Here is a 14,012-nt window from a genome sequence, read left to right as displayed (position 1 = left end):
GAAATTGACAGGTTTTGTAGCGAAGCCATTGTACCGAAGAACATACCGGGTATGGGAAACATACCGGGTCTGTATCGGAAAATTTTGGTTAAATAGCGGGCCAAGGAAACCTAGAATGTGTTCTGTGTAACATAAATCAAATATGTGAAAGTTACATAAAAAAATATTGTTATGAAACAACTACAAGTGTGGATGTCCCTTTGTATTCCCAAGAGTATTAATTCTTGATTTATGATTACAAGGATGTATACAATTTACAATCCATTACAGGTACAATCCCCTACTCATTTTCTCTCATATTTCAATTGAATTATAGTTTTAATTTAATTTGTTTATAAAAAAAAATAATACATAAGCATATTATAATACAGAAAACCCTGACAGAGGATAAACATCAGCTCTTTATGCCTTTTACCGCAGTTGGCGACTAAACACCAGCTCTTTATGGGTCTTGTCAATGAATGGGTTACAGTTGGGACATCCGTGGCACCATACGAGGAGTCAGTGTAAATTTACGTATATGCATCGGACGCGACCTTTTGGTTGCCATTTACCCCGCCGGACCTGTCTGCCAAATCTGTGCTACCGACTTGTAGAAGCTGGTAGACGACCCATTACAGGTACGAAGTATGTCTCCGAATGTTTATCACTGTCGAAGCTCCTTTGGTCTGCGATGAATGTCCGTCAATTTACGATGAACGCGTCCTTCGTGACTGTTCATGTTCCCTTGCTATCGGTGTATTTTTACGGCTACAATGATTATACCGTATCAACACTTACGTTGTTGGGTTTCATAAATTGTTTCGGATGACTGTTTTTTGACGACAGAATGTTGCGTCGTTTGCAGGAGAAGGCGCCACTGTCCCATTTCTGTTCGTTTTTCGCTACTGTTAGTCGGTGTCCCAGAAACTGGTAATCTGCATATAACCGTATTAATCGTTATTGCATTTTATTTGGAAGTACGTGTTGTTTGAAGTTTACTCCATTCTTGGGGTTTTGACGGATTCACTCAACTGTTGGCAGTAAAAGGTGTTATCCGGACATGGCCAACCAACAAGGGAAATCAACTACCTCCATCCTCTCCCTTCCCACCGAGGTGGTATCGGAGGTCCTTGCACGTGTCGGGTCATCTTCCTCGACTGATCTTTTTAGCGCAAAACTATGGTTGGTTATACTCTGTTAATACACAGACGAAGACGCAAATTCTTGTTTGACATGTGGTTTTCGTTTGAGTTTAATGGATCATTTCTCTTATTTTGCAGCTGCAAGTTGTTTAACGAGGCGTCCGCCGCAGACACCATATACCAGCGGGTGTCACTGGAGAAGTTTGAAATCGTCCCCTGGCACAAAAACGACAAAGTATCCAGGTTCCTGAAGAAGTGCAGACAATGCCAAAATCCAGAAGCGATGTATCGGAAAGCCGTGGTAAGCATGGCGCCGATGTCCCGTTTGCTTGAAAATATGTAGACTAAGCTCACATCATCTGTTTCATTTCAACTTCATTCTGAGTTTGGTCTGCAAACTTTACCCCCAAAACATAGTATTGGGGCAGAATTATGTCAGCATCAATGACATCAATATTCTATATTGCCAATTCTTTACATTTTACTTAACTTTTTTAGGTCACAAAAAATTGCTATTATGTGAAATTTTGTCTGGCTAGCACTGCTTCTGAAGATAACTTCAAGAATTCTGAGTAGCAGAGAAAGTTACAAAAGAAAGCTTGCAAACTCGGAATGTAGAAAACAACCTCATACATGCTCATTTGTGGCCCATCTTTTTGCACATTATGAACATTTGTAGGAACATTTTGGCAAATCTGGCAGTAGAGAAATTGAGATACACGAGCTGATTAAATAGATCAGTGTGGCAATACCAATTTGAGTTTGATGGGTAAACAGTGCCCCTGTTTGTCAGTGAAAAACATCAGCCTTTGAACATACAAGACAATGCGTCTTATTCTTGGTAAAAAATGGTTAAGATGGATAGTTCTTTATTTTGTGGTTAATTTAAGTAAAGGGTCTAAGTTTAGCTAGATTAGCCTTACCCCCACTCATCACTGTGGTGCTTTGGTCATGACTACATAATTCTTGTCCCGCTGGCACTGGTCCGCCTGGACTTTTTGACTTTTTCGTTACTATTTCAATCAGTTTTACGCAAGAGTATCCTTGCACTGCTTAGGTTGACTATTTTTCGGACAAGCATTTGGACGCTGCATTGGAATGCCTCGAAGAGGCTGCCGATTCAGGCCACCCCGACGCTGCATATGCGTTGGGAATCATTTACCTCTTTGTTGGTACCGACGAGTTCAAGCGCAGAGGCATGGGACTGCTCAGCGGGTTGCAGAAATCCAGATTTCTGCAAGGGGCATGGAAACTTTGTCGTGAAAATTTGCGAGCGCTGGTGAGGATGATATGGGTCAAGAATCCTGTGTTTCTAAACCCAGCGCCCATTTGTTGTGCCATGACACACGAGAGGAAAACATCTTCATGGCCTATGGATGCCGATGACGTGGAGGAGATTACATGTGAAGGCTGCGCTTGCGATGAAGAAATTGCAGCAATTTGTGCCGCCCTACCCAACCGTTAGTGTATAACATACAATGTTCATAACTCCTTTTACTGAACAAATTTGTTACCAGCGTGTACCTATTTATTATGTTTTTTCACTGAATTGACCGCTACTTCGTACTCTCTTAATATTACTGGTTTGAGTCCGTAACAATAGCTTATGTTGGCCCTTGTATGTTCTGCAAAGTATGACTTTCTCGTGAAAGCCCAGCTGTTTATGGCTTTCCTGGAAATAGATAAGAACAGAGTACCCGTTTTGCCATAAATTAATATTTTTTATCGGGTAAAAGTACAATACAATCGATTAATATTTAATTGACCAGCTCTTTATGGCTTTCCTCCATTATAAGAACAGAGTACCCATTTTTGCGTAAATAAAATTTTTCCTATGGCCTACAATAAAAAGCAAATCGATTTACGTTAATGTTTCTGAACTCTTTATGCCTTTCCTCCAGGCAACAACAGAGAATCCTTTTTGCTAACACTAAATTTATTTATCGGATAACCCTAAAAAAAATTAAACTGCAGTACAATATAAGAACAGCTTTTTATCGCTTCCCTTTACAATAAAATCGATTTACGTCAACAAATTTATTTATGGGCTTAAATGAAATGATACAAGTTCTTGCATAAAACGCCAGCTCTTTTTGGCTATCGTCCATAAATTATCTATTTTCTGATTTTTCCATAAGCTAATTGAGGGGAGGTTTCTGAAAGTATCCCTTATAATATATGTGTAATTAATATTCATAAATTATATAAATACATAATTACATTTGTTATTATGAATAGATTGTAATGTAACCCCTTGCGGGTTTGGCTTCCGCATAACCCGCTCCGGAATACACGCTCCAATACGGAATCGGGTCGACTTTCGTTTGACTAAATCGGGTAATGCCTCCCTGCACGCCCGTCCCCGCCTGATCAATTATCCCACAAAAAGCTTGTCTTTCTTTACCTTCTCATCCTTTCTCCTGTTAAGCCCATCAAATATTGCTTCCCTTGTTGTGTGAACACACTAAACGGCTTCGGTTTAAACTTCCCCCCCCTTCTGAAATTTCGAGCATTTCGAAATTTCAGAAGGGCGCCAAGGTCCAAATAAATCGGATTTTTCGCCTTCGCTTCCTCTGTTGTTCAAACTACTCAACACTCGAATCGCATCCCGAAGCAGGCATAGCCAGTAACATGGAGGTCTGTATGAGTCTTCCAGTTTATGCAGGCATGTGGGTCGACGTAGAAGCTCTCGCTGGTGAGTGTATGGATATCACGGAATATCTTAATGCCCAAAATTTGTTAAATTTGCTGGCACATAATGACAAGTGCTATGCTGCGATGGTTAGGGAATTCTATGCTAACTGTAGGGCAAATAAGCAGAAGTCTGTTCTGCGTTCAGTGGTTAGGAATGTACACATGGAATTGTCTACTGAGGTTTTGTGTTCAGAGTTTGGGTTGGTTGACAGTGGATACACGGTTGACTATAAACGGATTAGCGCAAAGAATGTAGATAAGGTTGCTGTCAAGGGGTACAATGACCTACAATTTCTTGGAGAGATTAGGCAAAATGGTGACAGAGTTATGAACATGGGGAAAAAAACTATGTTTTATGGGCCGTATATGAAAGTGTTGCCACGGCTGTTACATCTGATAATAACTCATAACATTTTACCCAAAGCCGGAAGTATCACTTCGGTTGGTGCATTAGAAAGAGTTATATTGTGGCATATGTTACACAAGCAACCCGTCAACATAGGCAATTTGATCATTGCAACAATGCTGAACAGGATTAGGAAGATTAGGAGCAGGGAGAATAAGATAACACATCTCCCTTTTGGTATGTTGCTGACCAGGCTCTTTAGGCGCTTTAATGTGCCATTCTTGGCTGACCATGTTGACAAAGGATTTTACGCCCAAAAAATGGGAGTATCGTACTTAAAAAAACTGGCATTCAAATCTGAAGATGGTGGTTGGATGTGGAAGAAATCCTATACCTCTTATGCTGTCAATGGTCCGACTGGGGACGCGAATACAAAAGTTTCAGAAATAAAAGAGATGGATAAGGGGGGGAAGTGTGCTGGGGTCGAGGTGAGGCCGGTTGTGGGGGAAAAGGCACACCTTGAAGATGTTGTCATACTATCTGAACAAACCACAAAAGGGGCAAGTGTATGTGACAATGTTATTGTACTGCTTTTTGTTTCTTCTTCTCGATGGCAACACAGGGGCATAACCCAATATTTGTATTAATAGGTTGTGGATAAAGTGACACAAATTTTACAACGGGTTGGTGCCAACGAAGTGATGGACAGGAGATTTGAGGAATTGCCATTTCTACGAGATGTAAGACATGCTCTTGCGCTCTCCTGTAATCTACTTTATATATGCTAATACCTTTATTGTCCAGTGCGTACCACAAGCCTCCGGCGTAGCACCTGATGAATTGAAAGAGGCCGTATGCTTTCATGTCAGACACCTCGTCCCGCAGATGTATGTTAAAATATCGGTACTGTCAATGGGAAACACTGATCTCGCTTTCATGCGATTATTGCACTCATGTCAATCATTGTTCACAGCTGTGTCAGTACACTAGATAGGCAGCATCTCTTTGATATTACAACAGAAGAACTGGAGCAAGTGATGCTTCTGGAGACATGTCTCAGTGACAGAGTAAGCTTTTTATGCGATTGCACAGCCGTACCTTGTTCACTAATGTCGCTAAAATTAATAACTCAATGTTGAGTGTTTGAATTTGTTCCATTCTGTGAAGGTTGTGACCCAGTACCTTCACTTACTGCAGAAAGAATATAAGCAATTTGTTTTCTTCAATCCTATGTTTTGGGTACGTAACGAAAATTATTGTATGTGCTGTTGTGCCTTGCAAAATGTGGACCTAATACTTGCTTCTCAATAACTTCGTTGTAGCTGAAATGCGTGTTAGACTATCCATGCATATCTCCCGCAACCAAAAAAACATTCGTTCAACAGACCAATGACGACTCCATGACAAATCCTGAAAAGGTAAACAATAGCTATCATTCTCGCCTTTACATTCTTATACAATATGAGTTGCAGCTAAGGCATGTTAGTGGAATTGGATTCAGCCTAACATGCCTTAGCTTTTAACACATTCAACATTGCTTGTTGTATGCGATTGCAGATTTTTTTCCCAATCGTTTATTCAAATCATTGGTTGCTCATGATTGCACATGTCAAGGACAAACAAGTGTACATTGTTGATTCTATGCACAATTACAAAACCTTCTACCAAGGTTTGATGCAATCTGTGGTGAGTAAACTTCAAAAGCGTACCTTAGCTTCATTTGCGTACAAGGTAACATATTTCTAACATTCGATACTTGCTGTATTTATTTCCTTTTTTAGGAATGGATTTTGATGGAAATTTTCCATGAAAATCACCCCTGGACCTTTATTGTTGTAAAACACAAACTAAAACAGACAGACGCGGCGAGTTGCGGGGTTTTCACTTTGAAGTTTGCGCAATGTTGGGCAAAGGGGTGTCGGCCACAATTTGTAAGTGCACAAATGGACAACCCCTTGTGGCAACATCACCTCTATTGCGTCTGACATTGTTTCTGAATGTATGTACAGATTGATGTTGTCATTGCTAGAAAATTTATTGCCTGGGAGATCGCTTTGGGGAAACTTGCGGACCCGTTCGCTTATGCTGCTTTCCTGATAGAAAACAAACAGGCACATGAGGCTGTAACCAGAGGAGATTTGCAAGATGATGCTACCAAGGATGTGGGGCATCAGGAAACAGGGAACGGTACATTTTGTCTCGCCTTTACTGTAATTTGTTCGTTGCATATGAAGGCAATATTAAATTTTAAATTCTTTAGGGCTGTAGCAAATTGTTGGTACGAAATTAATCATTGTTTAGACGAAACCATAAAAAGTGTATGTACCTCTGTGCCGATGCATCTCCTCGTGACCATCGCGGTCACAAATTGCTTTTCTACTCCACCTATGATATTATTGCAGGGCTGCTGCTCACAAATCGGGCTAATATATTCTGGAGCCCACAACTTTGCTTTACACTTTCCAATTCCGCTTCTTTGATTTTGCATTATGACATTTAAATTGGATCTAAAAAGCAAATCCGTGTGCTGAAATGCTGTATGCCTTCAATTTTTCCCCAGCCGAAGGTACAAGGGTGAAAACAAGCCCGCCAGAACTTGCGTCCGCCAATGATTCAAAGAAGAAGCTTCTTATTCTTGATTTGAATGGACTGCTTCTGGGCAGTCCATTTACAAGGATGACCAGAAATCGGGACTTTAACTTCAGACCACGTTGCTTTGAATTTTTGCAGGTCTGTCTGTCATATTTTGAGGTGGCTGTTTGGTCATCAAAGCTAAGGTATCCGCCAACCTATATTTGAATTGCTTCGTTAACTGCAACGTCCACAAGTTTTTCTGTTATGTTCTTAAATCAACACACCTGTGCTTTCTGCAGGCACAACATTCAACCAGTGTTGGACAGGCTATCCGAAAAAATGAATGAACGTTTGGAGCAGAGACTGTTATTTGTTTGGGTGAGATGTCATTGACAAATTACTTCGATTGTGTGTAGTCAGTCCGTGTGTAAGACTTCTCATAAATGAAAGTCGGGAACAATCAATATTGCGCAGGATCAGTCGCGGTGCACTATGACACAAACCAGCCTTGGCGAAAATCCAGACAAAAAGGTGATGTTTAAGGACCTTCAACATGTGTGGGGAGAATATAAGTCGTACAACAGCTCTAACACGATATTAGTCGATGATTCTCCGTATAAATCCTTCCTTAATTCTGTAAGTGCACCATACCCGCTGATCGTTATGTTGTATATGTTCCGGTATGCACAAACAACATGATCAGGGCTAACTGTTTCCGTATTACTCATTCTTCAGCCGTACAATGCCATCTTCCCCACCTCTTATACATGTTACACTGTAGAAGACAATTATTTGGGTAAGACGCGGTTCGCGATGTTTTCAAATGTGGCTTTTGGTAGGTTTACACAGGGTGAAATATTGGGCTGACACAAAACTTATTTGCAGATCCTGAAGGAGATTTTGTACGACACCTGAAGAAATTGGCCAGTGCCGATAATGTACAAGATTTCATTCAGCGAAACCGTTTTGGACAATCAGCCGTAACAGAAGGCAGTGTGGAGTGGAACTTTTATGTTAATGTTGTCAGCAAGCTTGGACCGCAGAACACAGCAAAGCGAGTGACGCGCAAACAGGAAGCCCCAATCAGATATTATGCGGAGGTATCCATTGCATTCATGTTCACGAATATGTTCACAGTAGTTCAACACCTCGTTATGATAGCTAAAATTGCGTCTGCTCATATGCACAGACCAAGAAAAAAAGGAAAATTTGAAAGCACGAGGAAGATCATTGTTCACTGTACGGAAGCTTCTCCAAACCTTTGGAAGGCGAATACCTCTCTTCTGATGGGACACACAACCAAAGCTTTTGTGCTTTAGTGAGACATTGGGCCTGTCAAATTCTTATATGTTGGTACTACTTTCTTCCCTTACTTGTGTTTTTGTTTGCAAACGCCCGTCGCTGACTTTTTTTATACAAATTCTAAAAATGTCGAAGTTTGGAATGACGTATGTTGTCTTTGAGGTTCCGGAATGCACATGAGGAAAAATTATCAGATAATGCCTGTAATTGCTGTCAAATGCAGGATGCGTCAGCCATATACTCCTGCTACAAACGTTGGCATGTACTGAGTTTAGCCTGTTTTCATTGCAGATGGTTGTTGGCAACTTCTCGTCTAAACATTAAGGATCTAAATTTCACTCACTAAATCTGTCCGCCTAGTTAACCTCTCAGATACCTGCAATACTAACAGTGCGTCAGGGAGCAATGGTTGACATTAATTGAGCTAGGCTCCTTGCTTTGCGTCTGTACCAAAATAAAGTCCAGCAATGGAATCTGTTAACCAACACCAAGTCTGTATGAGTAATGTATTCCTTTACCTAACCCCTGGTTCAATATGTCATTGGATAGTGAAAATTAGCTGCTGGACTAGCAGCTTAAGATTGTCTCACTTTTGAATGGGGATGTCTAAGCTGCTGACAGGCTTGGAGAACTTACAATACTTTAGTGGGCCTGTATTCATGCATTCGTTGGACAAATTGGAATACGTTATTGAAGGGATGCACATGATGCAGGCACAGATGTTTCCCATCATGCTAATGGTTTGACGCAACAGGAAACATACCCAGCAGCTTGGACATACCCCTTGTTTTGGATGTGACTTCAGGCTGGAAGGTTGTCTTGCATGAAGAAAATGGTTCAGTCTATTATTGGAATATTGAAACAGGAGAAACTTCATGGGAAGTTCGTGGTTTGCCCAGATAATGCCTGTTTGTGTAGACAGTGCAAGCGATGCGCCGATAGGATAGAACGGTTTCAATTAGAAAATGTAATTGGCTGGATTCTATGATTCCTGCAGCAAATACTTCTATTATATTCTGGTTTGCGTATAACAGCAGAATGTATCACTTTCCCATAAAAGACCAGCTCTTTATGACCTCCCTCCATTATAAGAACAAAGCACCCATTTTTCCACCAATACATTTATTTATCGGATAAAATATATAAAAACTCGTTTTCCAATAATGGTTTTTCTCCATTATATAAACAGAGTACCCTTTTCCATAAAAAAAATTTATTTCTCGAAAAATAATAAAATAAATCAGTTCTCTAATAAAACACCAGCTCTTTATGGCTTTCCTCCATAAATTATCCAGTTTCCCATTTTTTCAAACGGTATTTCAGGGGAGGTTTGTGAAATTATCCTGTATAATATATATGTGTATATAATATTAATAAAGTATATAATTATAATTATATAAAATATTAGTTATGGGTGAAGAACTGAACAAGAGAATTACGGGTGAATTATGGGTGAAGAGAGGAAAAATATTAGTTATTGATGAATTATGGGTGAAGAACGGAAGAAAGCCCAGTTTTCTGATTTGTCAACTTCCTGGAAATCCCATAAAGTACATGACACAGGGCCACCGACAAAGCTTTGCAGTGCATTAAGAAATTTATTCTAGGATAGAGTGCGAATAATGAATTTTTGTATCACACAAAATTTAGTTGAAGGCGTTGTGTTATAAGAGTCAACCTCTTTATGCCTTTCTTCCTTCATACGGGCACCAGTACACAAGTTCCTCAAATACAAATTCATTTATCGAAAACCAGAAAAATAGACCCGTAGTTCATAAAACAGTAGCTCTTTAAGGCTTTCTTCCGTTAAACTGACACACTCCCCAACTTTGTCTCTCTATCTTGCCACCTTCATCCAACCTCAACTTTATTCATCTCCAACCTCCCGTGGATGTTCGCTTTCCGCATAATTTGATGACGGACAACGTTGGCATCATCCAGAAGCAAACACAGTGCTACTTTGCGCCGCTCCTGCTCCGAATTGTACTGCGCCGATAAATTTGTTACTATCTCCATCGTTCGCAACCAAAGCAAGCAAACACACTTACTGTTACAGCACACGACGCCATTCCTTTTTGCTTACCTGATTCCATTTCCAGCTTCCAATTCCACTTGATAACATATCCATGTACTTCAGCATGAATAACCCACAATCCCACCTGCATTACAAACCATAACCACAAATTTAGACACAACCATTGCTGAACTATGGAAAAAACTTCCAAAACTATGCAGGTGCAACTTACGCATTCCGTTGCTGTGGACATGTGGCTGCAGCTTTTATTTTGTACAGCCAAAGGCATGACGAATACTGCCCCTCCAAACCATAAGTCAGCGCTGCTTCCAACCTTTCAATCTGACGGCCATACAAGAAAAACATATGCAATTTTAAGTTTACTGCCACCAATTGTAAAGGTGATGGTCGTGTTCATGAAATGTTTGACAAACCGACTTAGTTTACCACTGTCTCCACGGAGCTGCGCCTATTCATATCCGTTTGCTCGTCTCCTCTCATTGAATCATAAATTAATACTTCTTCGCTTCCCATGTCCACCACACACATATACCAATGCTCATCGTGCCACATTGGCACGAATATCTGAAGCATAGCAGCGGTTAGTTAGTCATCATCATGGCATCTGTATCTATTCCATTTTGCTACATAACAGAGTAGCTGCTCGTACCTTCTCACACTTTTTTATATTACCTCCTACTTTACATTCCTGTAGATATGTACAGTACAGCTCGTCTGCTGATTTGTTGAACTCCAAAATCTCTTGCTACAACACGACAGTCAAATATGACATTTTAATATTAATGTACGTACTCACACCCCCCAACTTTGGCCGAACACTTGTACCTGAAACCAAGTTGGCATGAACCACCATCGCATTGAATGATCGTCAAGACGCCTTTGCTGCCTTGCTGTTTTCATCGCACAATAGCAATTGATTATCTGCACCAAACTCAACTCACATCACTTCGTCCTCCATGAAACAGTCCACACAACACCACCCAATTTCAATCCCTCAATTTACTCACATCACATGCCATGGGTTTTTCAGGAAGCAAGGACCCCATTGCATCCCGACTTGCTGTCTGCCCCTTAATTGACACCAGTACTTCCCTGTCATTACAACAGCGTACATTAATCTTTTCCCTATGTGTATTACAGTTTCATAATCTACAAACTTGATATCATCATTTTCAATCACTCGAGTTAAAACGGCCAGAGTAGGTTCGCTCTTCCTCACTAATACAACCAGCAATCACGGTTTCAATGACCCAATCGGTCCTTACGGTCATTCAGTTAGCCTAAGGCGGTTATGTACTCACCATAAGGGTCATTCAGTTATCATTGTACTTCCATTCTCAAACTTCTGGAATACTCACCTTTTATTCTATATGCAACCATGTTACCTACCCTTGCTTTTTATATAAGGTGGCATGATTGACAGCACACAAATTGTAAGTTTTATGCTCACTTGTAAACCAATTTTAACTGCTTCGAAGCTTTTCGTTCCTATGCCCTCTCCCCTATGGGGATAATCATACTACATATTCAGTCAACCTTATAATTGCAAATACTTTTCTGTCCCCTTTCCCATTGCAATTTCAAATAAAGGATAAAACAAAATAGAACTGTTGATTTAACAAATCCATGTTCCAGTACATACCCTTGCGACAGCTGAGTGTCAAACAAGAACTTCAGTATTTTTGCTCGTCCCTCACTCAATTTTTCCCCGATAGATGCCAGCCTCGTTTCCTGCTACCACAAAAATATGTCATCTTTCATTGTCTATAATTTCCCATACTTTAGTAATTCTGGAACGTTGGAATACTCACCTTTGCCAATAAAGCAACGATCTTCGTTTGACACTTGTTCATCACACTGCTATCCATCTGTACATAAAACTACAATTTATACTTTACTTTTCTAATGCTACAAATACCTTGGCACAAACCGATGCATACCTTTATTCTTTTACCTTGCCTTCTGTTTTGTTTGTCTTCCCCCACAGGCTTCTCCGTATTGTCCATCCTTAGTCTCTTTCTACTCCTCCACTTTGTAATTTTCGATGCACTCTTTTCACCCATTACAGTACTATTCGTAGTCACTCTATCATTTTCACTCCTGCTTTTGGACCTAAAATCTGGCGTTGTAGGACTAAATTTATGTAACTCACTCCCTCTTTTAACATTACCGCGCCAATCGTCCTTCTGCCCACCCTCCACACCAAGTGCCCGGTTTGTTTTGCACACGTTCATCACACTTTCATACATGCTCCTCAGCCTTTCAAAACGACATTCAATCATTGCTTCCATTCTACCAATACTATCCTTCACATCTTTATTACCACATTCAATTTCAATCAGTCTTCTATCAATGTCTTCTCTACAGCTTATGTTATTGTAAAACTGCACATTGCCCTGTCACTACAACCCTTCAGTTTTGTACTACTAGTAACGTCACAAAATGCAGATTGCAATTTCAACAACAATTCACACGAAAGGATTTTACATTACCTGTTCCCCCTCAAATATGTGATTCCTCCTCAATATTCGCACGCTTTCATTAATCTCGTACCTTCCCCAAAATCTTAGCCTCGGCCCTCTCGGCTGGAACTTGCGAAACTCGTCCTCACCCTCGATATAGAATCGTTCCAGATAGTAAATCTGCACGGACAAAAACGCCTACCATCATTTACGGGTCTTTTCTATCAAAGTTTAATTTCATTATTCCAGCAATTCCTATCTCTAATACAAAATGGTGCGTCTTTCTTATACCATCAAGAAAAGTGCACATCCCGCTATTCCGTTGCCGTCTCTATCACGGATGCTCTTCACCAAATTGTCAAGTATGAATTCCGACCAGTTCAAATTTTCCATATTCTCCTCTGTAGCCACTACAGCCACCAGAGCCCGGCTCACTTTGTCATCCAAACTTGGTGCTAACAACCTACCAACAACAAACAATACGAACTTCACTTTGAATTCTAAGCCTTCGTTATGCAAACTACATATACTGTGCCTCAATTCCTCCACTACAATTTCACCGCTATTTATTCTGATATTCAATTCTCTTTCCAACTCTGTATCCATCTCTTGCCTTCGCTTTTCGCTTTCAATATCTTTCCCACGGCTGCTCAAACCAAGTACACATTCCACATCCTCGGCTGTCACCTGTAGACAGTACCCATGAACGTTCAGTGTCCTCCGATCTACATCAAAGTTATCCAGCAGCCACTTCAACATCTCTTCGTCAACCTCTACTCCCTTCACATTCAAAATTGACCCGAATCCAAACTCTCTGACAGCCTGCCGCTGCTCATCCGAGATCCAATCCACCATATTCTTCACGGAATGAGTTGAGTGGCTTACCATTGTTTCCGCCGTCCGACGAATGCCCTTCCTTTCACTGCTGCAACTTTTATAATTCGAAGGTGTTCCACTCTCATGCATCAGCGATACTACCATTGTTTCCGCCGTCCGACGAATGGCCTTCCGTTCACTGCTGCAACTTTTAAAATTCGAAGGTGTTCCACTCTCATGCATCGGCGATACTACATTTTCGCTTTCTCCTTCACTGTCCCACTGCATATCCGAAGCATCTATTTCCGCCGCCAGCTCCATAACAAATCCCTATCTTCTGCTATTCCTCCTGCTCAGCTTTTGGCGCTTTTTCCTTTCTAATACGCCTGCACTCTTTAGCTTATCCAGTAAGCTTCGCGCCTTTTTTCCATGCCCTACTTTCGCGTACAAACCCTCACTTTCCCGGTTGCTTCATTTCGGCCCCTCCACATTTCACATGCCCGGCTGGAGTCCCCTTCAACCCCCAATAGATCTTCCGGTTGCACGTCACAAAAGCCCTTTCCACGTGCCCGCCCAACACACTTCCCCTACCGTTTGTGGCCCAAAATGCTTGAATGTCTTTTCCATTAACTTTCCACACCTCTGTTTTGACATGTAAA

General features: G+C 40.9%; 2 protein-coding genes across 2 annotated transcripts; one reads left to right on the top strand and one right to left on the bottom strand.

Annotated features, from left to right (window-relative positions):
• Positions 1-1,042: 1,042 nt before the first annotated feature.
• On the top strand, positions 1,043-2,589 carry LOC113766470 (putative F-box protein At1g67623). The gene is made up of 3 exons (XM_027310661.1): positions 1,043-1,164; positions 1,263-1,425; positions 2,182-2,589. Exons 1-3 carry the CDS (start codon positions 1,043-1,045, stop codon positions 2,587-2,589), a joined length of 693 nt encoding a protein of 230 aa, XP_027166462.1.
• Positions 2,590-10,492: 7,903 nt separating this feature from the next.
• On the bottom strand, positions 10,493-12,192 carry LOC113766469. The gene is made up of 6 exons (XM_027310660.1): positions 11,887-12,192; positions 11,718-11,806; positions 11,083-11,167; positions 10,901-10,996; positions 10,725-10,820; positions 10,493-10,639 (listed from the first exon to the last, which is right to left on the bottom strand). Exons 1-6 carry the CDS (start codon positions 11,941-11,943, stop codon positions 10,493-10,495), a joined length of 570 nt encoding a protein of 189 aa, XP_027166461.1. The 5' UTR covers positions 11,944-12,192.
• Between the last annotated feature and the right edge of the window lie 1,820 nt (positions 12,193-14,012).

Source organism: Coffea eugenioides, chromosome 3 (assembly GCF_003713205.1).
Source record: "Coffea eugenioides isolate CCC68of chromosome 3, Ceug_1.0, whole genome shotgun sequence".
In the NCBI taxonomy this organism is placed as follows: Eukaryota; Viridiplantae; Streptophyta; class Magnoliopsida; order Gentianales; family Rubiaceae; genus Coffea; species Coffea eugenioides.
This window is presented reverse-complemented; position numbering and strand designations above follow the sequence as displayed.